This window comes from Chaetura pelagica, unplaced genomic scaffold (assembly GCF_000747805.2).
Source record: "Chaetura pelagica isolate M959 unplaced genomic scaffold, ChaPel_1.0 scaffold222, whole genome shotgun sequence".
NCBI classification, from domain to species: Eukaryota; Metazoa; Chordata; class Aves; order Apodiformes; family Apodidae; genus Chaetura; species Chaetura pelagica.
Window position 1 is genome coordinate 8448706 of NW_009952711.1, and position 27718 is coordinate 8476423.

Here is a 27718-nt window from a genome sequence, read left to right on the forward strand (position 1 = left end):
GAACAACAGGCTCTACACACTCATGCACGCGCACGCATAAGCACATACACACCATCTCTCCAGCCTGTTGATTTATGGAAACAATTATAATTCTGGTGGAGCCTTTCTGAGCTGAGAATTTTGTAGCTACAATAGAGTGTCTCATGTTGCAAAAAGCAGACAACAGAAATGGAATACTTGGGTATCCAGCTCTTATCAACAGGAACAAGTAAGTTATCTGTCCTTTACAAGAACATTCAACAGTTTTTACTAGCTAATAACTTTTATCTTCATTTGTATATGCTAGATGCTAAAAGAGCATTAAGAAAACTATTTTTATTACTAAACTGAAAAGGGTAGGAATAAAAGTACAGGGCTAATACTATGAAGTCTGTTTTGAAATCTGAACTAGAGAAAACTTATCTGATAGATTGTGCTAACCATGAATATATGTATGAAACAATCATCAGCATTTTACCATGCATGAGAAAGTAGTTCAACTGAGTCGATAAGGGATTTTTTGTAGGACGTAAAACTGAATAAAGAACTAGGTTTACAATCAGTTTAAATGTCTGTTTATGTAAAAAAGTTGTGTGAGTGATACCTATTGTACATACATTTGCATATTTTTAAAAATCAGCTTAGCATGTCATACATTTATATATAGTACTTTTCAGTAGCATAATGTATCATTGCATGTTTGTAACAATTGAGCATAAGGACTTACACATCCACCTTTTCTCACAGATCTTTTACTTTCAGTGCAAGCAGCAAATTCAAGTAGTACAGAAGGTCACGACAACAAAGGTTTTTATAACTTGTGTCTTTAAAGGATATTCTGACTGAAGAGATATTTAAGAAGCTCTTCTATTTCGCCATTAACTATTAAGGAATAACGATCAGAATTCTAGAAGAGGGAACAATCTCATTTAAATGAATCTGTAACTCGTAAAGACAGAAGGCAGGTCAGTGACCTAAGAGCAACACTCTGCTTGAGATTTAATTTTCATTATGTTGTTCATGAACACCCAGAACACTGCACTATAATGCACAAATGGATACTGACATGGATCCTGCCAATTTTGCTCTACAGATGGTACTTTTACATTATCTTTCTAATGGGCACTATATCTTTAGCTTGCAATGACATGACTCCAGAGCAAATGGCTACAAATGTGAACTGTTCCAGCCCTGAGCGACATACCAGGAGCTATGATTATATGGAAGGGGGGGATGTAAGAGTGAGAAGACTTTTCTGTCGAACTCAGTGGTATATGAGGATTGATAAGCGAGGCAAAGTAAAAGGAACAAGAGAAGCAAACAACAACTACAGTAAGTAATACTTTTGTTTTCCTGTTTCTAAACTTTTAGAAATGTACACATAATAGTTTCCTTTTCCCTGAGTTATAGTAATTTCAGAAGAATCTTGTATAGTGTACTGACCATTGTATAAGACAAGTTTTTCAATTAATCCTACAGCAGGACATTTGTTATTGATTTCGAAATGCGTCATTTAAAATACTGCATTGTAGATCTGCTAATGTATTAGTTACAGCTGGTAACTATTAGCAGACAGAGAGCCTATTTTAACAAGTGAATTAAGGTTGTATGTATGAAAATGTATAACCACAAACTCTGCTCATAAAATACTTATGAAACATTAAACGACATTTATATAGTCCACAAAGTACCTAAAAGTTTGGTGTGTTTGAGTTAAAAATTAAAACATATGCAATACTAGAAAGTTCAATGGAAAGAATTATGTAAACTCTCTTGCAAAATCTTGTAGATAGTTTGCCAAGCCAGGAATAAAATCTATTATAGTTTCTGCAGTTCATTATTACAATGATCATGATACTCAGAAAACATTCTCTCCGCTTTCTTCCAAAAGCATGACTCATCTAGAGAGAATGGACATATAAGATTTTGCAAAGCTGTACTAAACATAATTTTTGAACTGGCAAAATAATTGGTTTGCTATTCTGTATTTTTCACACAAATACCTATATGTCTTCCATTTACACTTGAAGGCATCAGTTTTACAGCCACTGTTTTTGCCACTTTGGTGTTCATATTATTACAAAAATATTGCATACTTAGAGGAAGACGACCTCAACTTGAAAAGACAGTACTTTATTTACAACAGGACAATAAATAGGACTACATTACATATTTCAAAACAAAATTATAATGAAGAGGGGCCAGGGACATGCTGGTTTAGTGTTTATAGCCAACTGAAAGGACAAATATATTTCCAAGGATGCTGTTAAATAGTTTTAATGTATGTTGCACATATTATTGTGCTTTTTATAAACAGCAGCAGTGAAAGAAATCAATAAATCATACTTCAAGAACTGTTCGGGTGATTCAGCTTTCAGCTGAAGTTGACCACTTATTTTCTGTAAGAAGAGCACTTTAGCAGCTATGTGCCTGGCCACTGGACTTCATAATTTATTTCTTTACTTCCTTACTATGTTAAGTGCTTGGCAACATGCGTGGTTACAACTTCATTGACTAATGTTACTGTTTCTTTTAAAATTTGTTTCCATATGTCTCCTTTCTTCCTACACTATTACATAGTGAGCAACCATGTTCCTCTGAAAGACAACATATGGCCAGCAGCCAAAGAGCTTATTTGGTCCATGTTCAAGCAGACTCCCATTGCGATTCAGGAGGACATTGCTACAATAGACATCCATAGGGCTAGTTTTAAAGTGGAATGTTGCTCCCATAAAAGTCACTGGGGAAAAACTGTTACTGACTGTTGAAATAGTTTCTTTTACATTTTTGCAGCTAAGTGATTATCCTCTGTATCCCATTTTTCTGTTACTATTTACTTTGAAGAGATTACGACAGCATATAGAGCTGAATAATTATATACTTTTCTTTGTTAGTTTCACACTGATCAAGTACAGACTTTGTTAATAATCTAGCATTATTTCAAGTAAAGGATCTCAATACTCTGTAGAAACTGATGCTGCTGAAGCACCCTTATGACACCCTGAAATGTACTGTAGTGAATCCCTTGGAGATCATTTTGTGCTAAAAGCAATCTATTTTCTTGTAGTTTTCTAAACACTTCCTGAATAAGTACTGATGGTAAAAAACAATTACTAATTATAAAAAAGCAATCTTGAGTCATTAAACCTTTACATTTATATTACAGTGAAAAAAAAATCTGAATTATTTTTCTGTTAACTGCAATATTTATCAGGAGAAAAAACAATCAATACTTAAATGGTTTGTCTGGTAACTGATGTGAGCTATAAGGAACTGTCTCCACTAAATTTAACTCAAGTCTGTGGGAGGCCTCCCACCATCTTAAGTCTCTTGCTGTAATTTACCTGTTGTCTACTAAGAAATAATATCAAAATGCTTTTGTTCGATAAGGAGAATAGGGAAATATAGACAAAGAGGACTGAAAAAACGTGAACACTGATAGCCTGGATTTTCTAAGAAACTAAAAATAATTGTATTGTGAAAAACTAGGTTTTTTTGGCATAGCCTCTATTCAACAGAATATGTAAGAAGTCTTTTTGAAGATGTGGTTATGTCTCTGTATTAAAATAGCCAAAAAGGAATTAATATATGAGGGGGAAAAAACAAAACATCACAACAACAAAAAAAATCCCTCCTGGACTAATCCACTTCCCCTAAGTAAAAATGTTATCACTAAAATACTAAACAGGCTGTTTTTATCTAGGGACTCTGAAAAGTATAATTTAAAAATCATACCCATTACAAAGATGTATTAATCTGAGTGTTCAAATATTGTTCTTCCAAGATTTTCAGTTCTAGAAGTTACTAAAAGGTAAATCAGAATGAATCCCAGAATATTCAGTCACTTTCATCAAATGGGTAGAAGTGTTGCTCCAAGAAGCACTTTTGTATTTTATCCTAATTTTTCACTTATAATAAAAAGGATCTGAAAACAAGAACTCTGCTTCATAAAGGAAGCTGCATTGACAGTTTTGTAGACAGAGTCAACTACTTGTTTTCACCCCATGTATTGTGAAGCATGAATAACGTGAAAAGCAATCTTGCAGAATGATAACTTCATCACAATTTTGGCAAGTGCCAAAATTCACAGAACTTCTCTCATCTGTTCAGACTATAAATGTAAGAATGCCAAGATGATGAGGAATTTGTATTTCAAACTTCGCTATTAAGTTCCAGAATATAAGATACATACACATCCTATGCAAGTAACAGCAAATATACTCAAAGTTTTAAAACTTTTGGGGGGTTGGACTAGATGATCTTTCGAGGTCCCTTCCAACCCCTAGGATTCTATGATTCTATGATTCCCAAGATTTAAATTCAAAAGCCACTATATTAAATGTATGCGGATTTAAATAACATGAGAGAACTAAATACTGAACCAAATCCTCACTCACCAGTTGTAATTAACCTGTATATATCATTTACTTATTTCAGAACCCATTAGAAGTTAACTGTTTAGTCCAAGAAATGCGTACGTGCTACTTCAGTGAAAGCAAACTGGTGAATCCTGTTTACAACAGTGATGATCTTGTCAGGTATCCAAAGAATATTATTCTGAGCACGACTGAGAAAGCAGTAGAGCCTTCTGGTGGACCTAAAGGTGATAACTCAAGAGTAAACTAGGCAAATCAGAGGACAATGATCTCCACTTAGCAGAAGAAATCACTTTGCACCTGACAGCTTTGCTTTCATACTGAAAACTAGAAGGCAAAGTTAGAGCAGAGAGTCACATATTGAAAACCTAAAGCAAGAATGAAGAAGCAGCCAAGAGATGAGGTCACCTAGAAAAATCTGTCATTATTCATTAAAAAATTTCTCCTTCACCATCACTTATTATACCTTGTCCAAGGCATATAAGCCATGCTTTTATAAAAATAAAAAAATTTAAAAAAAAATAAAAATTGTATCTTGGTTGTGTAAAATAATCTAAGTCTGCACACAAAGCAGACTTTTTAAATTCATAATTGTAAAAAGTGAGTGACTGAACAAATCCTGGAGATATGACAAATTTTAAACTCTTAATCTTTGTCAGAAAATATAACTCTCCTTATTATTCCTTACTTCCTATTTCAGTTTGTCATTACGAATTTTGCCAGATTTTATTTTGTTTAGAAATAAAGGCAGCAAAAATCAGTTTATTTTCATTCTATCCAAAAGAATTTACAGCTATGACTGGGTGATGCTTTAGGATGTTCTACGCTCTGTTGCCTTTGGAATCTCATTTTAAAGACTTCAAAGGGTCTCTTAGTTACTAGAAAAGCCTTCCCGGAACCTGAATCCTAAGATGTCAGATCCTATCATGTGTGCTCTAAACCCAGAAAGTGTTTATTTCCTCTTCTTTTCACTGGATAAAGGCAACCAAAAAGTAAAAAAAAATAAATGTATATATATATATATATAGAGAGAGAGAGAGAGACTAGTGAGATCTTGGCACAAAAAGGCTGAAATCTCAACTAAAATTTTTATCTTAGGAAACTACTACTATTTTGATCAAAATCAAACAAGTTATAGTTTTCAGCAAAATAGACTCAGTTTTGTTCAAACCTAAACCCTAATTATGACAAAGTACACTGTTTACACATCTTAATGGTTAAATACTCAGACTTCCTTAGAAATCAGAATTATTTCTGACTGCATTTTGTATATGCTTCTTAGGGCAAAACAAATATTGGACTATGTATGCTGTACATTTAATTTCTATTGCTTAAATACACACTACATGAAAGAACAAAAGAATTCAGTATCCAGAAATCAGGTATTTCAAGGCAGGTATTGATGTACCAGATTCAGTTAAGGGTTTTGTCTGTTCTGTCTTGGCAACTGCATTCTTGATTTTTCAAGACATTGCTGGTTCAAGCAATACATTGGCATCAGAAGACAAACGCTCACTTAATGTGAAAGAGCTTTTGCTTCACATTAGTACTCTGCACATCTTTTACATCAAAACAGAAAGAGATTTAATTCAAATGGCAATACACATGTCCTCTCAAAACATAGCCTAACAGTGCCAAGAATGACTTTCTCTCCTAAAGTGATTCATCAGATCTAAAAAGATTTCCCTGCTGCCTCTCTAGCTAGGTGGTAGATACCATCCCTTAAGTTTCAGCCAGGAGAAGAGACTCTGTGCCTGTACTTTCTCACAAATCCCACCTTTTTACCAACTGCTGATGAGTTTTAGTAAAGGTGCAGGTAACAGAAGCAGCTGGGTTGTGCCTGTCTTACAGCTTCTAGTTACTTTTTCAATAAACTACCCAATAAGGGAAGTGAGGAGTAAAGCCTTTAACCACTGCAGCAAGATTCTTCAGATCTCACATATCAGTGCCCAGATCAGTGCTTAACTGACACAGTATGACAGGGATGACAATTAAAAAATGTTCACCACTCCTGAATCTTCATCACCTTGTGTTTTCTATGGTATTTACCAGCTGAAAAATACATATAAAGTCAGAATGGTAGCAGTTTATACTCTCTACTCTGTACACAAAGTGATTGCATAAGCCCTGCGAGGAGAGAATCAAACCTCTGGGCTCAGGCAGAGGCAGCAGCTTCCCAAGCTGACATACACCAACAGGGCTGCATCTGCCTGCATATGCTTCAAAACATGAGCTGTGAAAACATCTAAGCTGAATCTATATACATTGTGCTGAAACCGATTATTTTGACCTCCACACACCTTTGCAATTCAGCTGTGATTTGGCAGCTTTTCTGAATCTCTCATTATTGAGATTTCTCAGAAATGAGAAATGTAATATTTTTATGGATCTGTCGATCAAGTTGAGCAGCTAACTGCAGGATTAATTTCAAAAGATAAATTGCAGCCTCTTCTCCCCCACAGCTTTTTTCCCCCCATTGTTTACAATTTCCGAATATACAAAAAATTCAGAATTGTATCATTAAGCCTGTTATTGCTCCATCCTGAAGAAAATATGCTGCAGTGGCCCTGACCTGAGACTCAAGAGACTTGAGTCTTGAGGCTAATCCAAACTTTTAAGCAATTTGCTAACAGACTTTGGGAAAATTCTTCAAACTTTCTGTGCCTGTATGAACCAGGAATTATTCATCTCTCTGTAAAGAGCTTTAAAAATTATATGAGAAAAAACCTGCAAACCTACAAAAGAATTGTGTGTTAATGTTAGATATTAAATAATGTTGTTATAGAATATTAATTGACCAATAGAATATTAACTAAGTGAAGTCAGTAGCTAAACAGAAAAACAGAATACAGATGAATCTTAATTCTCCCTACAAATAGAATTTGATATACAAATTTCATTTTATACACACTCAGTTTTGCAAAACAAAACCAAAACCCAGGTATCTCCCTTCAAATATTACAGCTTTCTGTATTGATTCTCTGAAAGTGATCTTTTCAGATTTCTAGGTTCCTGGAGTACAGAACAAAGCTGGCCTCCTTCATCATCTTTAAAGCTCAGGAAGACCAAGACATCCTAAAGCATGTAATTTTACTGTTCCAGACTACAAGATGTATCAACCAGTAGTATATTTTGGATGCTTTCTTCACCAAAAACAGAATAAGTTTAGGCAAATGAAGGCTGTTACTCTTCTTGGGTGGCACACTGCTTTCATTGTATAATTGACTGTCTATGACTATATTTGGCAACTGTATTTCAATTGTCTTTTTTGACCTTTGACTTTAATTTTTAATTCTGGATACGAGCTGACGGAAAGGTCAAGTTAGGCTTCTGGTGTACGTAATTTAGAAACATTATTAAGAAAAAGTTAACAGTAAAAATTCCTATGGCAATAGCATAATAGAAGTTAACAATCATAGCACTGAATTGTCACACTTTAAAACTTTCATAACACATGACATCATTTATACAAATGGAAAAAATTCTTTATAACAATTGGTGCTGAAAAGTTGGAAATGCATATTCACAGATGTAGCCCAAGACTCTTCTTGAAAACAAACTAAAAAGGCAATAAAAATACCAATGCAATAAAAATGCCAATGCAATCAATATGCTCTCTTGACTACTATTTAGCTTTTGAAACAAAGAACAAAGTGAGGATTAAGGAGTAACAGGGTGGGAGTTTTTTTTACAGTATTCACACACTGCCTATGACATGACTCTAGTACCTGCACAGTTTACCAACAGAGGACATTCTAAATAGGCTGAGTTAGATAATCAGATAGGTAAATCAGAGTTAACACCAGCAAAGATATGTCAATTTATTCCAACTGAGCATTTGTTCTTTTAAAATTATAGGGGGAATCTGACAACTCAAAAAGAGATTCATTAGATCCTCAAAAGAATCATTAAAAAGTCTATTCTGTTTAAAACACTGAAGTTTTCCTTCTGAATGCAATCTTTCAAAAGTAGGCCCAGTCAGAACATTGATAGTTCAATGCAAAGCTATAAATGAGCACACAGAAAACATGTCCATTGCATAGCATTTATAACCACAGCACCTTCAACAGGGAGCAACAAACACTACTCATGTCCAGTACTTCAATCAAAACACTCTGAGTACCCCCATTACCTGTGAGCTTTTTGAAGGAGTTTCCTCACATAAGCACTTCGACCTTCAATAGCATACATGCCTTGCTTTACTTCCATTTTTGGTAAACTGCCTGGCTTCCTTTTAAACGTGTTAATAGACACTGGGAGGTGCTACAGACTATAAAAAACAGCTGATCAGACTTGTCCTTGGCTATTTTGACACCTTGGAATTTTTTTAATTTTCTAATTATAATATATTTCAAAATGGAAAAAAAGCCCATCTGCTAACAAGAAACATATTTTCATTTATAACCTCTGCTAATTTTATACGTTTTTATTACAACCTTTAAATGTCAACTGGGATTAGATATTTCCATCAGAAGTAACTGTCTGGGGGGGGGTAGGGGAAGTAGAATGCTACATGATTGTTAAATTTGTTAAAGACAAAAATTGTTATAGATAGACATGCATATTATCCAGAGCTGAAGACATTAGGGGAATAAAAAAACCCGCTCAGTATCAACATTAAATTTTGAAAGGTTACATGTGAATTTCAGTAAATTAAAACTATTAATCTGTGCTGAAGTCCCAGAACTGCACAGGTGAACTGGTGCCATAGTTCAGTGGGATGTTTTTTTGCACAGCTGTAAGCCATGTAGTGGCCAAGCTGAAGTTTTAGATGCTTGTCAGGTGTGTAGAAATGCACACTACAAGAACCTTCTGGTATAACACATGCACAACATATTCCAGCATGACTATAGATTTGCCCTTTGAGAGGTCGACCTTAAGTCTAAGGGTGACAACGTTCAGGCTCTTTAGCTACCCACTAAGCAGATGAATTTGGGAGAAAATGTGGATCTAAGTCAAGTGATGAAGGCAGCACAGAGTGGGAAATAGATAAATTGCATCTAGTGCCTGTGTAGACTCTGCAGCAAAGACCTTGTGAAAACAAGAGTCATACTCCCTGACAGAAACTTTGCAGTAAAATAGACAGGGTAACTGAGTTCTACAGAGTGCAGCCAATACTGGCACAACTGGAAAGTGCAACTTTCTCCAGCAAAAGCAACTACAATTCTACCGTGATAATTTATTTCCTTTGGAAAGGTCTATTCAGCTTAGGCAGCGCACATAATACACAAGACGATACAAAGAAATCCAAGCAGAATGTTTATTGGTGAGAATTTGCAAGGATTTAGGGAACTAGCTATGTAAATACAGCACATAATGATTCAAATAACAAGGGATTGCTAAGGCTGCCTTTGAGCAAGAGACAGATTTACACCATGGGAAAGGCCAGTACGAGATCCTCCTCAGCAGCAGCCCTTTCTGTTTGCTTATGTAAGGAAACTGCACCTGAGAAGCCTTGAAGTCATCACAGCCACATCACTTTCTCATACTACAGGGAAAAGTTGTAATGCTACCTTTAAAAAAGGACAGGGACAAATACCTGGGCCCAAAATGAGATTCACCCTGCACTGTAGCCTACATTAGTTTAGCAAAACCTTACACATAACATGCTGTAACATAGCACAAAAAGAAAGCACACGTTTGACAACATATGAACTGCAAACACGACAAATAGTACTCTGCCTACAAGTGCTGTTACTTATAAAAAATGAAATCATATACAAGTGCAAGAGTCTATTTTCAAACTAACTGGTGATAAAAAGCCATTCTACCAATTAAAGTAAGCTCCATTCTTCTAACTTTTTACATTTTTTACCAAGCATAGAGACCCTGGTCAATATTTTCCCCAAAGACTGAAAACCCAAACCACATAAAAAGGTGCATAATTTCCAGGGCAAACAAGATCTTTAGAACACTGTATGCAAGTGAGTAAAAAAGAAATAAACCTTCTGATATCCAATGTCTGAATTATGATTCCAAAAACACCAGTAATTCACTCAGGAAACAGATACTTGCACCTACCTCATCAGGTAAGTGACAACATAAGAAACCTGGAGAAAACCACAGTGGGACACACAGCGAGAGCCTCTTCCGTATAAGGAACTCTTTTTCCAAGCTAGCCAGCTGCAAGGGGCTCCTCCCACTTACTCATGTAATCAGCTACACAGGTGTTTTCTCTAGCTTGCTCTCCTTTACATCCTGCCACCCCTACAGTCCTGGAACTATGTTTTAGAGTTTTTACTTTCTCCTTGACCATCTGTTTGAGCAACCAGGAAGGAAGTTTTCTTACTGAGGCTGAAAAGACAAACAGTTTGTCACGTTTTCCTATCTTAGTGTAACAGCTGTATATTTAGTGGATTGGTATTGGTGTTTAATATTTATTAATATTAATTAGAGTTCATATTTATCAGTTAAAAGTAAACCAAACGTTGCATGACTTTTGAGAGTAGCCTGAGGAGAGTCTGTTCAAATTGCAATATAAATGGCAAGAGTCTTAGGCCACTAATATTTGTCCATTAAGTTGAGTAATGAAAATAATAACAGCTATTAATAAAACATTGTTTTAAATTCTTATGCACTGATTTCAATCAGAATGTTCACATTAGCAAACTGATGCTTAGGCTACTTGATTATAAATACCAAACAAAAATTACTTAATATGGCTTAATTTCTGACTACATACTTGTGTGACTTGGGAAATTCAGTCTATATTACTGAACATAACTGTCATGCAACAAAATTACAGAAAAGAAAAGATTACCACATCTTTCTAGGAAACTGTTACCACATCTTTCAAGGAAACCATGCTCTGCTAATTTTTTTAGCTAAGTAATCCAGTGTTTTGAATTTTAATTCATCTATTTTAATAATATTATTCTAGGATGCATTCTGAATGACTTAATGAGAATTTCTGAAATAGTACTTTTCATCCAGAAGGAACACTGGAAGAAAAACCAGCCTATAAAAAACCCATAAAAGTAGCACTAGACCAAACTAGACCAAAAGCAGAATTTTTCAGGTGATTCATAACACATGAGGTATAAACACCTTAATTTTGCAAGGTGGCAAACAGCCTAGTTCTGATCCAAGCAGATTATTTAAGAGAATGTGATGAGTTCCAATGGCTATGTCATTTAAGTGGAAAATGAACTAGTGATAGAAGAAACATTTATCATAATTATTGTGAGAAATTATTTAAGAAGTTATTCAAAACTGTTTAACATTTGTAATGTAATAAATACCTATATTTGTCATAACGTAATAAATACATTACCAAATAAGACTGAATATTAATCCCACCTTTTCTTCTTAAAGAACAAAATACTTCATAAACTGAAGTAGCTATTCTGTATATTGTCCTCTTCCAGTAGGGTCTGAAGACATTCCAGTTTTCTAAAAGTGCTAACAAGTACTCAAGGGACATTCCAAGTTACCTTTCAAAAAGCAATACTTAAGCCTTAGGCTCACAGCATATATATGGTACTTACATTTCTAAATCACTTTAGGTGGTATTTGCAAAAATGTGCAAGTAGTCAGGGTTATGCAATGCTGTGAGACAAAATAAATAATAGAATCCATATTTCCTGACTTTCTCCTAATCACTTGCAAGTGAACATCTTGTAACCATAAGATACACAATTTTCTTTCCCTGCTAGGTCTAAATTAAATTGTATGATTGCCATTACAAAAATCTTCTTTCCCTTTCTCCCTCTTCACATTAGCTTTTTTTCTGATTGTGATACCATGTTGTTTGGAGTATCCTTATCCATATATGACAAAATCTAACAAACATTAGTTTTGAACAAATTGCACATGAGAGTAATCATGCTTATTTCCCCAAACAATTAACATGAATTCCAAAACCAGGCTGTAGGTGATCACCCCTTTGCAAGCAATGCAGGACAATGCAAGATATTTCAGCCTGCATGCAGCATTGTAAATATTGAAGATTTTGCATCATAACTCACTGTTTTGTTTTCTCATTCATACTTCAACAATGCAGTTATATGGATACTTCCAATAAACTCAGCTTAGAAAACTAGAATTGCTAGTTATAGCTCCCATTTAATGAGCCTCCTTTCTGGCAGCAGACCCATCACAGTGGGATGGTTTCTTTCTTTGTTTTCTTAACAGTTATCTGGCAGCTCTTTCAGTGGATCCCTAAAGAATTATACATCATCTATTGTAATCACATGTGCTGCAATTTACCTCACAGGTGGTATTGTACAAAAAAGTCTGATTTGAGCCCTGTCAGACTATGCCATATTTATTTCATTAACACAGATTTCAACATGAAAATAATATTTCCTTCTCTGTGTGCTTGGTATGTGATTAGAATACATTCTTAACACAGAGATATAATCAACATGAGAACATAGTCATCAAGAAGTACAGCATTAGCTCTCTTTTCAACATACAGTCAAAATACGGCTGTTCAATTAATACTGGCTTCCTGACGAACTTTAGAACTGTTATTGATTGTCTAAAGAGTTGCTGTTGAAAGTGAAATAATATTGCACAGCTCTGGAGGAGTTAAGTTACTGACTAGTGGAAAAGCAACCTAATCTGTGATTCATTAGGAAAAGTCTGCTCTGGAGTTGAAAGGCCCATATTAGGAAAGAAACAAATACATGCTGTTTGTAAAAGCCTGGCTCTATTGAAGTCAGTGAGTTTTGTTACTGATGTCTATTGATGGCTTGAGGAGGTAATTTAAAGGAATGTCAAATTGTAACCAGTGCTTCTGCAAATCGATGTGCTTTTACTTTAAGATATGGTTTCATAACATTGGTAATAAAGACTGGGCATATAGAAAAATAAAATTCCTGTTCCACCATTAATCTGTTCCTAACTTTCAAGTCAGAATGTCTGATCTGTATCTTACCAACATCTATTTAGGAGTAATGTTGCTATCTCTATTTAGCCTACTCAAAATATGTGCTGAAGAGTGCAATACACTAGAATATACCAAATTTAGGATATTCAACTTGAAAAACAGTTAGCTACTACTTTTCCAAAATATCTGCAAACTTATATTTCTGCATGAAAGAAATAAATGGAAGTTTATTCTAAGTTTTTTTGAGCTACTATAAAGCCACAGAGCTATACATCTATACTGAGTAGAAACTGATTGCGTTATTATACTTAATATATATTTCATAGTAGATACACAAAATATTTTTGGAAAATTCCTTCTACCATATAACATTTGCATTCACATATGAATCAAGAATACATTGATAGTCATGGAGGAATTAAGGAATTAAGATAAAAACAGCAGAAGCACTTTGTTTCATTTTGTGTGGTAAAAAACCATTGTCATCAATTGTCTTTTGAGTTTGGAATTTTTTCTCCAGCTCCTTGTTGCAATACAGGTGAAGTCACAAATATTTTACATAAAGAAAGAAAAGGTTTCTTCACAAATTCAAGTTCTCAGAATAGTCATAGTTGTTTCAGTCAGAGCAAAAAGCATAGAAAATTCTTTACCAAGAAAAGGGGGAGGTTTGTATACATTTTAGAACATATCACTAGAAGTACAGCCAAGGTCTGTGCTAGTGTAACTTAAGGGTCTTCGAGGCAGTCCTAAAAATTCCCTGCTGAGTTCAATGTTACACAGCACCTAACTTTTATGTTACAAACACTAGGAGAGAACAGTACCATAAAGAGTAGAATTTATCATAAATGCAAAACAGAATCAAAAAAGGCCTGCAAACTGAGTGTGTCAATCACAAAATTATACAAGATTAGAGCAAATCCTCCACAAAACAAAAATGTAAGTGCTGCTTTTCACATATAGCTTGTGATACCGAGGTCATAATCTGATATTTTAAAAACTAGTAACCTTTTCCTGAGTCCTCTAGCACTACAAATCTATGCAAGAAAACTCTGCCATGTTACTCTGCTTCCTTACAGAGAACATTTTACTCTTGCCTGCTTGAACAAGGTCCTTTTTTAAGTCCATTAGCTGAAATGTGTGTTTTCAAACATCTATAAATCATAGACCAGCTGCTTTCCACATTTTGAAAGGGTCCATATATTCTGCTTCAGATTGCTTATGTATTACTTCTGTGGAGCTCTTCAAAACTTCATAGCATCCATACATATAGAACGGAAATACACAAATTGTAGCAGAGAAACTGGAAAGTGAAGCATTTCCAAAAGCCCCTGTCTGAAGCTGTTATCAAATGCTTGAATGGTATGAAATCTTACATTTGTCTCAAGATCAAGAGAAAAGTGTGTCTTTATGCTTATGCCAGTGCACTGTGCTGTAGTCTATCAAACAGGTTGCTTGATTATTGTCAGGGATGGAAATTTGGAATTCTGCCATTATAATAATATGCCTGCCAGGATGGATCTGAATTTAAGATCCTAAATACTTTAACAGACTGGTCACAGGTATTTTATTATAAATAGTCACCATACAGTGATATAGTAGAACCTGTGTGCTCTGAGAGCCAAGGAAACTAACTACTGCTGTTCACAGGCAGAGAAGAGCTCACATCTTCCTTCTGCATTTCAGGGCCAGAAGAAACTTTCCTTAATTGGTAAATAAAGTGAAGCAGTTTTTGTCACATTTTAAATATTTTCCTCTGGTTAACTGATGACTGTTATAGCATACCCATTTTATTATACTTAAAAACTTAAATTGTTTTAGGGTAATTTCTCAAAACGTTTAAAGAATCTTTTAAAGACATTTGATCTTCTTAGTCATTAAGGCCTAGGTTTTTGCGAGTGTTTCGGTAACTAAGGTGGAGTTAAGCAGAACTAGATATATATGAAAATCCTCCTTTTAAACTAACCTCTAGGTGGGGCTATTGGTGATAATGCAAAGGAACAGTGGCTAACATCCCAAGGCAGCTTTCTAGCTTCCTAGCTTCATTTTACATATCCCCTCTATCTTTAGCTGATATAAACAATGATAATTTAATTGAAATAAAATTGAGAAACATTAGTTTCAAAAATCTTAACTTATTTATTAGAATTGGTTTAAATACTGTTTTAAAACAGTATTTTAAAACTGGGTTGTTGGATTTTTTGAGGGTTTTAAAAATTTTTTTTCCTTCTATTAGTTTATATTTCAGTGTTTGGTCTAATATAGATTCTGAAAGTTCAACTAAATCTAAATTATTTGTCGGCAGCAAACCAGAAGAATTTAAGAGACCATATCATATAAATATATGTCCAGTAGTGTTTTGAAGGCAGAAAGAATGAGCCAGATGGTTTCTATCAATTCCCACTCTGTGGTGCAGCAAGGGGTTATTATGATTTTCTTAGCAGCTTCTTGCATTTTGTACCTTGAAAAGAATTACATACTGACTGTGTTCTTGTAGATGCTTTAACTGACATATTTGTCTGTCTGGCTTTAGCTGTTGCTGCACCAGGTAACAGATATGATTTGGAAATGGAACGGAAATGTATTCAGTTGGGTAGTGCTTACCCTACATTTTACATAACTACTCGAGAGAGAAAAGAGATCTATCTCTTGCAACAGGGATTGCAGCGTTTATGAATGAAATGTTCTCTTAACTGTGTGAAACAAAATTTTACTGTCCAAAATTTCAAACCATGTAAAACTATTTTTTCCTGTGTCAGAGGTTCTTAAGTGTACATTCAAGCAGTGGAATACTGCAGCTACTCTCTTTCTTCTTAGTTCACTTTCTGAATTTTACTTATCTTAAATAATTCAGTTACTAGCTACATCTGTGACTAATTCCATTATTAAATGTGTTTTACTTTATATTTAAACTGATAGTACAGTTTCCAGCACCAACAATGTCACTATGATCAGTTGATGACCATTTAATAATAGGTCTTAGTAATACTTGTCAAGAATATATAATTCTAAATTATCCTGAAAGAACAGGGAGGCAGCTCTTAGATCCAGCATGTCCACAGAATACAGCTCTGCTATTCCTTCTGTCAAGCCTGTTTCAGGGACTGGGAAAGCTTAATACACTATAATATGCAGAAAACAGCTAGACCTTGAAGGTGACGGAATGCTTAATATCAAAAAGAACAAGTTCTGTCTTAGATGTATTTTTGCCCACTTTAAGTCCATCATACAGTGCCATGTTATGCCACCTTTGCAACTGCCTGTAGCCATGTTACACAGAGGATAATCCCTAATAGCACAGGAAAAGCACCTGGAATTGAAGTTACTCAGAACACAATTCAGATAATGAAGAATTCCATTTCTTCTACACAGAAAAGGCATGTGAATTTGCTATGCAGTTTTCCTTAGAAAAACAGAAGAAGTAGTTTTCCATCAACACAACTAATACTATGTCAAGTATGATTACTAATTCCACCCAGGAAATGGGGAAGGAAATTTAATCAGCAATGATACTGGGTCAAGACACCACCTCTTTAGTAGGTGAAAACACAAAATACCATAGTAACAAATATCAAAGAACAAATTAAGGTATTTAAAGACTTTTGCATTATGGAAAAATTTGGAGAGACAGGAGGCTCTAGTCCTACGTGGAATTTTCTCGGTTTCAAATAATCAAATAGTTGTAGGCACTGAAACTCTAAATTTGGGAAGTTTTGTAAACGAATTTATCTTATTTTACTGTTAAAAGGGTTAATTAGAAGCATTTTACATTAACTTTTGCTATCTTGATGCCAGATTCGACAAGTCTGTAAAGCTTGAAAAGATCAGTAATTCTAGTGAAATTGGCACAAAATATTTAAATACTAGAAATATCCTTCATCTGAGCTCTAGGGAAAGTACTTGTAAAAGTTTAGCTCTAAACTATTAAATCATTATTTTTTTTACTGCTTGGATACAATTGTAAACTGTCATTCCACCCTGTTTTCCATTTTTAATATCAGGAAATTATTAATGCTGTAATGAGAGAGTACTTTTTCAGACTAAGGATTAAGACTTGGATTTTATATGACACTATTGATTTAAAAAAAATAAATATTATTTTTCATTTTAACCATATGTTTAGCTCCAAGGCATTTTTTATTGGAGAGAAATACAGTTTCCTGCAAAAATGAGAAATGACTACATGCTGTGTAAGAGGCTGATCAAGAAAATATTTATATGAAATGCACAGTGGAGATCAGCAAAATGAAGGGTCCTAATGAACTTAATGAGAAATTCACAAGTGAATGACTGCTTGGGGCATCATGTTATTCAGCTGTTACTATATAGTGCTATTTCCTCTAAATAGAAAAGTTCCATAGTTTTACAATCTACTTCAGTGAAAAATGTCACACCCTTTTGGTTCTGAATATCAGATCAAGAGAAATATTGCAAAGACATTGGTCCAGAGTGCTAATGTTCCAAATAGGCATACACAGGAGAGAAGGCAATTCAGAGTCAGAATATCCTGGACCAATTCTTATTATGCTACTATTTACAATGAAGAATTATTTATGAACCTATCTAACTCACCAACATTAGCAGAGAGTTAATATGAAACTGAGGCCAACTAGGCTGTACAATAAGGAAAACCAGTCACAAAATCTAAGCTATTTCTCCTCAGGAATAATTAATTGCAATATGGTCAATAAAATCCTCAGTACAGTAATTAGTGAAGTGTTGCCTACTGAGGGTTGCGAACTGATGGGGGGCACTACTTTACCTTTTTTCATTTTGAAAAGTAACTAGAAAAGTTATTATGGCTTTTAATATTTTCCACCGCAAATTAAATGTGGTAATGTTGTAAGTTAAAAGGAGGGTGTATTTCCTAAACATCATTCTGGAAGTTCAAAACAAATTTTTCTTATCATGCTGTGTTACCAGTAATATATATTCAGAAGGCCAGATTATACCTTTGATGATACATGTGATACTGTATAAATACTTTGAACAACACAATCTTAAATTGGAACTTTGCTTACTCCTTCCTTTTCTGTCATAAAGGTAAACACTCATAGGTCCAAGTAAACACACAAAAAACAGATCTTGGAAGTAAAATACACTTTTTCTAGGCAGTTATCTTAGTCCCTTGTTGTTATCCTCTTCTGTTTGGTTCTCATCTTGCATTTTTTATACTATCGTCACAGTTATCAAGTGAGCAGTTTCTTTTGGAAGCCTTGACATGGCTCAAATTCCATAACAAATGCATCTGTCAGCTGTTGAATACCACCAGGACAATGGTTTATTATAATGTTGTTCTATCTAGCAATACATGTTTGTATTAAACAGTTTGTAGGATTGGCAAACACTGGAGAAATATAGAGATATGGTAACATTGAGGAAGTAATCTTTAAAATTATTAATAAATTAAAATCCACTTAAGTACAAAAATATGTTGATGAACTTCTGTTTAGCAATTAGTTGACTTTTTAAAATACAGTATGCCTGCTGGATTTTGTGCTCAATGAATTGAAAAATTCTAATTAAACATCAGCTACTACTGCTTATTCAAGCATGTTCTGCACACAGACTAAATCTTACAAACAAATTCTATTACTTGAGGATGCTTGAATAATCTGCTGCATCAAGTCCTCAAGGAATATCTCTCTATCGTTAATCATGTTTCCTCAGGCAACTACAGCTTTTCCTGCTTGGAAATAAAACAAACAGGGACAAAACCAGGAGTTTTGAGTGCTTTGAATAGTTGTCCATGATATCCAGATGTCTGGCAACTCACTGAAGCAGTAGCTTCAACTATTCTACTGAAAATCCTTGACAGATCCATTGTTTATGTGCAGATCATTTTTACAGTTCATATTCATACCCAGGGTGCTTCAGTTAGTCTACACATGCGCAGCAAATGCACACAGGGATACAGCACAAAGCCTCCAAATTAATGTGTTTTTTAGCCCTTCATATTGGTCCATAGGATAAACAGTAACATATTTTACATGTGTTTATGCCATAAATCCTGAGTAACACAAGGAGAAGCAAATATATGACAGTTAAAAGAAAAAAGTGATAGTAAATGTGTGTAGCACCTTGTTTTCTGTTACCATAATTAATTGTTTATTACAATCATATCCATATGCAGAAAATTCCTGGAGCAGAGACAATCTCATTTGCTTTGAAAACCATTATAATGGTTGGACTCAATGATCCTAAAGGTCTTTTCCAACCTAAATGAGTCTATGATATACTTGTGTATCTATTTCTACTTACAGAGCTCATGAACATAAGTTCTATGAAGTATCATCTGGGAAGCTATTTCACTCTCTTCCTTGAGAGTAAACATAAAAGAGCAAATTCTACATTATGTCAGTTGTAATTTAATAATTAGGAAGGTTAAAAAAAATAAATAATATTACAGTATTTCTTAAATTAACACCTTCATTTGCAGTAAATTTTTTACCATTAGATTTTATATTTGAGAGTAAGCACACTAATTACACCACCTAAAAACAAATTTTAAGATGCATCCATTTAAAAACACTATTAAGAATCAAAATAACTTGTAAAACCCAAATACTTCACAATATACACACTCTCTTTAAAAAGAGGTAGAAAAAAGTAATGTTTCCTGAATCTAATGGTTTATCAAACCATCCAATGAAAGCATCCATTAAGAAATACTGATAAACTCCTCTTGGAAAATATTTCAAGCCAGCTATTAAATGTGCTGGCTCACTGAGTGCACACACTAACAACACCATGAAAGTTTTCCAAAATACTGTATGATTGACCATCGTGATATGTACTTTCTTGCTTTAAGAGGCACAAACATTATTAAATCCCAAAAGAATTAATTGCATTAAATACTATTAAACACCAACTTGTAAGCAATGATGAGAGCATTTTTCTTGGCCCTGATTCATCTGCAAAGGTCACTTGAATTCAGAAATATGTGCTCCAAATTTAATTAATTAGAAACACAAGTTAGTGGAATTTAGAAGTTCCATTTTGTTTTCACTTACTCTCCATCCAAGTGTTTTCTGTCCCCTCTTTCCTGAGATTCCACACACTTTATCTTAAGACAATTCTGCCTTTCGGGTGTTTCACAAACATGTTCCTCACACGTGCTGAACTATCAGTAGCACACATAGGGGCCACAAGAACCAAAAGTGCCATACTTTTCCTTTTCTTCTTCTTCCTCACTTCTTTCGAGTGGCCTACAAACTTCTTAGCAGTTTCCATCTTCCCATTAAATGTTTACTCATAACAGTCAGCTGACAGAACTGAAAAATACTGGTATGAAATTGCTGTTGGCCTTGCTGAAAAATGTAGAGGATGCCGAAAAGTGCCTTTGAATTAATGTCTACAGACAATGTTTCCAAAACATAGGAAATGTTTGGGAAAAGACACAGCTGATGAGGGACCAAACACAATGTGTAGTTCAAAACCTCATCTGAAATCTTCCTGAACAATCTTATCACCCAACGTACTGGGCCATTTCCCCAGCATGTGAAAAGAGACCTAGCTCAGTGATTCTGTTCTCTCTGCTCTTCCAAAGACTCACTGGACAGGTTGTTACCACCTGCTAGATCTTTCACGATGTGCTACACTTCCTGGTTTCCTTACATCTCTCAGAAGCAAGAACTGCAATTGCTCTTACAGCCTTTTGGCTGCAAAATTATTGAAGACAAAATGCCCTGGTTTTGCTAATCACAAGGTTCTTATGACTTTGAAATAAACAGAATCTTGTTATGTGATGATATTGTCAGCAGACACAAAGAATTCAGCTCAGTTAGAAAGTATTTCAATATAATCCATAAACAGATTGTGTAGCAATAAAAGCAAAGATTTGATAGAAGAAATTAAATGTCATAATATTATTATTGTGTTGTAAAAGAAAAAAGAGTTATAACAAATACAAAGAAGATTAAAATATGTGAAAATATTAAATCAGAAAAATATACTTCATATCAGGTAACTAAAACAAAATTATCAAATACCATTTGCCAGAAAATAATTATCTCACATGAGAATGCTCAATTTTGTACTGATGATGTAGCTACATGCTAATTTTTCTACATGAATTTCCAGCCTAAAGTACTATCCTGTCTTCCAGGCACCAGTCAGGGAATAAGTTCAGACATTAACGTGTCTACTTGTAAAGTACTGGGCAACTGTCATTCTAGTAAAAAATGCCAGGAAACTCATCTCATTTACTATGTAAATTGTCTCCAAAAAATTATATATATTTTACCCACTAAAACAGTTGTGTCAACATAAAGGGTTGTTTTCTTTCTTTTTTGTTTGTTTGTTTGTTGGTTGGTTTTGTTTTGTTGTTTTTCTATTGGATTTTATATCAACTGTCTGTTATTTAATTTTCACCAAGTGGTTAAAAGATTGCTGCCAGCATCCATAGCCATTTTCTTCTAAAGAGAAACTACAGCCCATCTCAGCTGTGTCTTTTATGTGCACCGGACAGAATTTCAGCTCTGTAGGAAACTGCATTCACTACAGGAATTTTAAACTATGTTTGATACCCTGACCATGCAAGCATATAAAATTGTTTGTATTTTCACGCTGATTTTATAGAAATTACAGTTGTTTTCTATTTTGTATACCCATTTTCAGATTGTTGGTTTTTTTTCCCTTTCTGCCTTTAATCGGATTTCTTTCCCAGTTACTTTGTGGTATATTCAAGTCTTCTCTTAAACCTCTTCTGAACTTTTATGTGGATGCTTTAGATAAAGCAACTGAAAAACATAGTTTACATTTGCATTTTTAAACCAAGGATATTTAAGACTTTGTTGAAGTTTGGCCTTCTGAACTTCTCATCAGCATCTCATCAACTTAAGTACACCTTTAAAGTAATTCTGAAGTAATTAGAATACTAAAAGGGTATTTAAATGAAACAATTTACATACAAGATTTTTCCCTTTCCCACCCTATCTTGGTGACTTTTTCATTAAAAGAAATTGAAAGGATTAGAACTTTTACTTCAAAAGGAAGCATGTAATAATGGACTTGGCAAAATTAGACCAGGAATGGTATACTATTAGACTGAGAAGAGGTTTTCCTTAGTAGAATTTCTGACTGTAGCATTTAGTTCTTTATAATTTCTTTGCAATATCTGATGTAATTCACAAGTGAGGTCCATACAACACATTATATACTGAAAGATCATAAATCCTCAGCTAAAATCAGCTATCACAGGTCTACCTACATAGTAACGACTGGCTTTTCCCAGTTTGCTAAAAATTGTGTTTCCATTTCCTATGTAATTTATGTAATTAAATACAAAAATACGCAATTAGTTGCAGCAGTACTACATATCTGAAATTAACAGAAGAGTTACTGAGGCACAGCCTCCAGAAGAAGAGAAGAGAGCTGCCTCCTTGCTTAAGGAATGCCTTAAAACAGAGAGAAACTCAGTGCTGATTCACTTGCATATCAAATACAAATGTGCATGTGAGATGCTGCCTCAGTGATCTAAATCATATAAATGCTTTGTTGAAAAGAGAAAAAATCATGCTTTGTTTCTTCTTTGGTGATTCATTAAGACACAGAAGAATAGATGAGACTTGACCTAAAACTAGGAACAGAAAAAATGAGCACATGTACTTTATGACAGGTCATAAAACTCTGAGATAGACACAAGCAAAGAATCAAGATTACACGAGCTCTATTTCCACTGAACTCTCTGGGGTCTTTTTTCTTTCTCTTTAATGTAGCTAATATTATTGCATTTTTAATGTGACACAGTTGATGGAGAGTAAATATGGTGTTCCCTCAGTGAACTTTATGGAGATGCACAGACAGAGCCTTTTTAGCAAAGTACCATTCAAGGACCTCAACCATTCTTTGGATTTTCTATCACCTCTGAGTCAGCGTGTCAAGATTATTTACGTCACAGCCCTAATTCTGGGGGTACCTAAATGCTTAAAATTGTGAAAAGCACATAATAATATAGCAAATAGTACTGAATAGGCATAACAACTTATGAACCTGAAATTATCTGTCCTTAATTAAAATGCATTGCTTTTTGTGCACAATGGGATTTTAACAAATAAGATGAAAAGCCATGTAAAGATCTGAATAAAATAAATCTATCACACACAGTGCCCTTGCAAAATATAAGTAGAATATAACTTTGATAAATTAACATTTTATTTTTCCATTCAGATTTGCTATACATGAGGCTCAAAAAATATTTCTAAGTCCTCAATTTCTGCCAGATTCTGTATGGATAGTCTAAAGCTTCCACATGAAAGACATTAATGTCTCAACTAAGAAAAATAAGTACCTAAAACCAAAATTAAATAATTCCTACAGGTTAGTATGAATGTCACCATCTACTTCAGGAAAAAAAAATAAAAAAATAAAATAATTCTAATAGCAATATTGCCTTTGATAAAAGCTTTTGACATTTCCTTTATAAATATAGTAGTATTTCTTACTACTGCAACTTCAGCCAACATCAGCTTACTCAAGGAAATCTCAGTTCCTATTAGCATGACTGATTCTAAAAAGTCATTTTGAACCTTTAATTTTTTAAATTCTGTATAAATAGAAAACTCAAACATAGATTTAAAAAAGAAAAACCCTCTCCTTAAGTTAATGACCAGCACAGGCAAAAAAACAAATGGATATAAGCTGTTGCTGAAAAAATGCAGATTGCAAATTACTACAGAGTCTCTAGCCATTAAAATAAATCAAACTGGAACAGCCTTCGGCGGAAGCACTGGGGGCAAAGAAATAACAACTCCAATTTAGTATTGGCAAAGTTTATGAAGAGAGAATTATCTGATGCAATTCCCAGGCTAGCAGAGCACTGGACTTGATGACCCAGAGATCCCTTCCACTGTTATGTTCTTTATTTGGTTAGATGCAGATGTTCATCTGTTTTTCAGCTTCACTGTGGTTTTACTAAAGTGAAATTTAAATGAAAGTTAATATAATTTTTGTAAGTTTAAGTTAGAAATTACCCTTTGTACAACTTGTTGCTAGGCTTGCAGCAGAGTGGAACTTGTCAAAGAATTCTGAAAGCTTTACTTTAAGTTGGCTTAGCATTATAGAGAATTACAGAAGCGTTTGGAGATGAATGGCAGCACAGCACACACCATGAGAAGAAGTAACTGGTTGGGAAAATAAGAAGGAAAATGTAAGCACTAATAGGCTAGGACTGATACATAAGGAATATCAAAGAAGAAAGGAAAACAGAACAGTGATGAAAGCAAAGGATATCATGATAGAAAAAAAGTATAGGGAAGGAGAAATATAATAGATATTTCATGCCTTTCTAAAAGAACCAATTAATGAAAAATTATTGTCATGTGTAGAGGCTTTGAAGAGTCAATACCAACTTGAAAGAGGAAAAAAGGAAATGTTTTGTTAAAGATCATCCTTCAGGTGACAATCTAAGACAAGCCTCCCTCTCCCCTCCTTCCCTTCTATCCCCAATGCTTGGCTATTGGAACTGCCTAGAGCTGCTGGTTTTGAAAGACCTTGTTTTGGAGAACAAGTCACAGCACAGATGGTACTGCACACAGTTCTGTAGGTGGCTTACTATGGAAGAACACAGTTCAGACTCAGAAGTATAACTCTGAACTATTGCTTAAAACAACAATAATAATATTTAAGCTTGAAAACAACCTCGTGTTCCTTAATAACTTGCACCACCCTCCTGCCTCTGCTCAGCTTGTTGTTTTGGGGATTTTTTTATTAACATAATAATATTTTTTTATGTTGCAGGTAACTTAAACATATCATAGTCACTACAGAAAGCTATTGCGGATACACACCAGCAAGATGAAAATAAAGTAATTTATAGAAAACAACTCTAAATGTTTTCTGATTTTGAGCAGCTTTTAATGACTTTCAAAGACACGTATCTTTACAACTCCAATCAGTCATAAAAGCATACAAAGGTCAAGCAAATACTTTATCTTATTTAAGACACTGTTGTCTGTTTTCTATCACTCGCAGGTTCTAAGGTTTACACTCTTTTAAGGAGATGATACTGCTACATGTCTTCAAAATAAAAGGCTTTACACAAATTCTGTGAACCTTAATGTCTTTCTAAGTAATCCTTCCAACTGAAACCCTAAGTAAATTCTAAGATACATTGATTCTTTCAAAATAGAAAAATTACTTATACTAACACGGTAACTTCAGTATATACTTAAAAGTTATCATCATCCAATTTTTCAGTGGCAGGGTGCAGACATGACTACATACAGACAATACTGAAAGTCTACCCCCTTCTTCACATGAATAAATACATCGTTTTTCTGTTTTCTAAGAATGATTGCAAATAAAGGCAGCAGAATTACAGAAAACTAGTTTAACTACACCTTTGAAGTTGACTGGAGAACAAGCAACCGTTTTACAGCCCTTCCTGTGTGCCTCTGCAGGTATTCTAGAGATCCGAACAGTGGCAGTTGGAATAGTGGCAATCAAAGGAGTGGAGAGTGAATACTTCCTGGCAATGAACAAGTCAGGAAGACTCTATGGAAAGGTATGGATAAAAACTTATCTTCTGTGTACAATCCTTACATACACTCTTACATGTATTTTTTAGATGTAGCATCTGTATAGTTTGTATAAAATAGATTCTTAACAAATTAAAATGTATCCTGTATTATCCCATGCTAGAATTTTATGTCCATTTAATAAAGTCAGTGATTAGAGCTTATATACTTTTTAAAATGTGGAATACTAAGAAGCACTAGGCAATGGTAAAATATTCCATACTCAGATTACAGAATTCCAATTAATTTATTAGAAATAGTAATAATACATGGGGTTTAAAATGCATATTCCTCTCTCATCTTTCCTAATCTAAGTATTTTCAAAAACACTTTTACACATTGTACTCTATTTTATTATTCACTCTCAACAGAAAGTATGCAATGAGGACTGCAACTTCATAGAACTGATTGAAGAAAATCATTATAATACATATGCTTCTGCAAAATGGACACACAAAGGAAAGGAGATGTTTATTACATTAAACCACAAAGGGGTCCCCATGAAAGGTAAAAAAACAAAGAAAGAACACAAAGCATCCCACTTTCTTCCTCTGGCAATATCCTAATTACAAATGATCTATAAAGAACTAGTTCCAGCAGGAAGATTATTTTTAAGAAGATTATTTGACAAGATATCAAGAGAGGCTGGAATACTACTGAGAAACTGAACAAGCTGGACTTGCGCATTTATGTTTATTTTTAAGAGACTACATGAAAAAGATTTGAAAATATACACAAAACCAGATTTACTAACTAAAAGTTGTAAAAAATTCTAAAGAGTTGTACAATCATTATGTTAGTCATTGTAACTGGGTAGTTTCTTAAATTAATTTACCCTGAAGGATAAGTCATGACTTGATTATCTGATAATATTTTATTTAAAAAAACCTATCTGCTTCTTAAATATGGCTGCTATAATAATAATAAGCAGATGATAATGTTGTGTAAAATATGTCAGACTTTAAGGCTGCTGGAATGAGTTGTCAGATTATCAAGTCAATAGTAAATGTGGAGGCTGAGCAGTATTTTAAATACTTCCCCCAAGAAACTGATATCCTATACATAAACTATATGATCAGAAAAAAATATATAATCTTGTAAATGTTTATTGTTGTATTCAGATAAAAGAGTTAGTTTGGAAAAATTAAGTTTACTCTTCTACAAAATGTTCCTATCTATTAATGAAACAAATACCTAATGCTGCTCTGAAAGATGTTACAAATAGTGTATGTAAAATAAAAATAGGAATAAATAATGTACTTCATCTCACTTTCCACAAATTAACATTTTATATAACGACGAAGCAAAAATTCAGACATATTAAGGTTTTTTTATGTAACATATCCTATCTTTTGTATAATTCCTGTTAGGGCATACAGCTTTCAATATTGTTTTTCCACCCTTATACATGCTTTTTCTGTTGTTACAGCATTAAACTTTATTTTAAGTTGTATTTGAACTTTATTGTTCTAAGTTATTTAAATGTTATTTATAAAAAAAAAAAAACTTATTAAGCTGCATCTGTTTCATATGCTTTTAATTCTAAAGGAATAACAAAATGGTCTGGCTGAAACACATGAATTTTTTTTCTGTGACCAGACACAAAGACTAGTACACAACCCTCTTGCCAACATACATTGGATAGCAGACAAAAATGACAGCCCGCAGCAAATCGCACAATGGACATCTCAAAAGAAACAATGCAAAAATGTAAAAAATCTTTGCCACATACTCTTGCTAATTGAATTTAATAGCATGCTCAGAGTTACACCAGGTAAAAGAACGTTACACTTCCAGCAGGTACTGGAACTACTCGTCAGATGGTAGAACCTCAACTCACAGATACAGAAATACGTAAGACCCTACATAACTAGTATGAAACTTCAACTAAAATCAGTAAGACCTGATGAAGAAAAGCCATCTCTATTTTCTAGCTATTGAGGTGTTCAACTAAGCCCTACACAAGTACTACATTATATAATTTCATGCTCTCCAGTTTGCTGACAAGTTTTCTT

General features: G+C 34.1%; 1 protein-coding gene across 2 annotated transcripts; it reads left to right on the top strand.

The window, feature by feature from the left end:
* On the top strand, nucleotides 1–26838 carry FGF7 (fibroblast growth factor 7). 2 transcript variants are annotated; one of them, XM_009994458.1, is made up of 4 exons: nucleotides 1–208; nucleotides 742–1311; nucleotides 25587–25690; nucleotides 26075–26291. In XM_009994458.1, the coding sequence occupies exons 2-4, from the start codon at nucleotides 1026–1028 to the stop codon at nucleotides 26267–26269; spliced, it is 585 nt and encodes a 194-aa protein (XP_009992760.1). In that variant the 5' UTR covers nucleotides 1–208; nucleotides 742–1025; the 3' UTR covers nucleotides 26270–26291. The 2 variants fall into 2 exon arrangements, with proteins under 2 accessions (XP_009992760.1, XP_009992761.1); XM_009994459.1 differs by having other exon boundaries at nucleotides 16–208; nucleotides 727–1311; nucleotides 26075–26838.
* The last annotated feature ends 880 nt before the right edge of the window (nucleotides 26839–27718 follow it).

What these genes read in the sequence shown, in the direction of transcription:
- FGF7 (XM_009994458.1), top strand. Translation starts at nt 1,026, where the DNA reads ATGCACAAATGGATACTGACATGGATCCTGCCAATTTTGCTCTACAGA. An exon ending in AGAAGCAAACAACAACTACA is followed by an intron (nt 1,312 to 25,586) that starts GTAAGTAATACT and finishes GTGCCTCTGCAG; the next exon opens with GTATTCTAGAGATCCGAACA. An exon ending in CAGGAAGACTCTATGGAAAG is followed by an intron (nt 25,691 to 26,074) that starts GTATGGATAAAA and finishes CACTCTCAACAG; the next exon opens with AAAGTATGCAATGAGGACTG.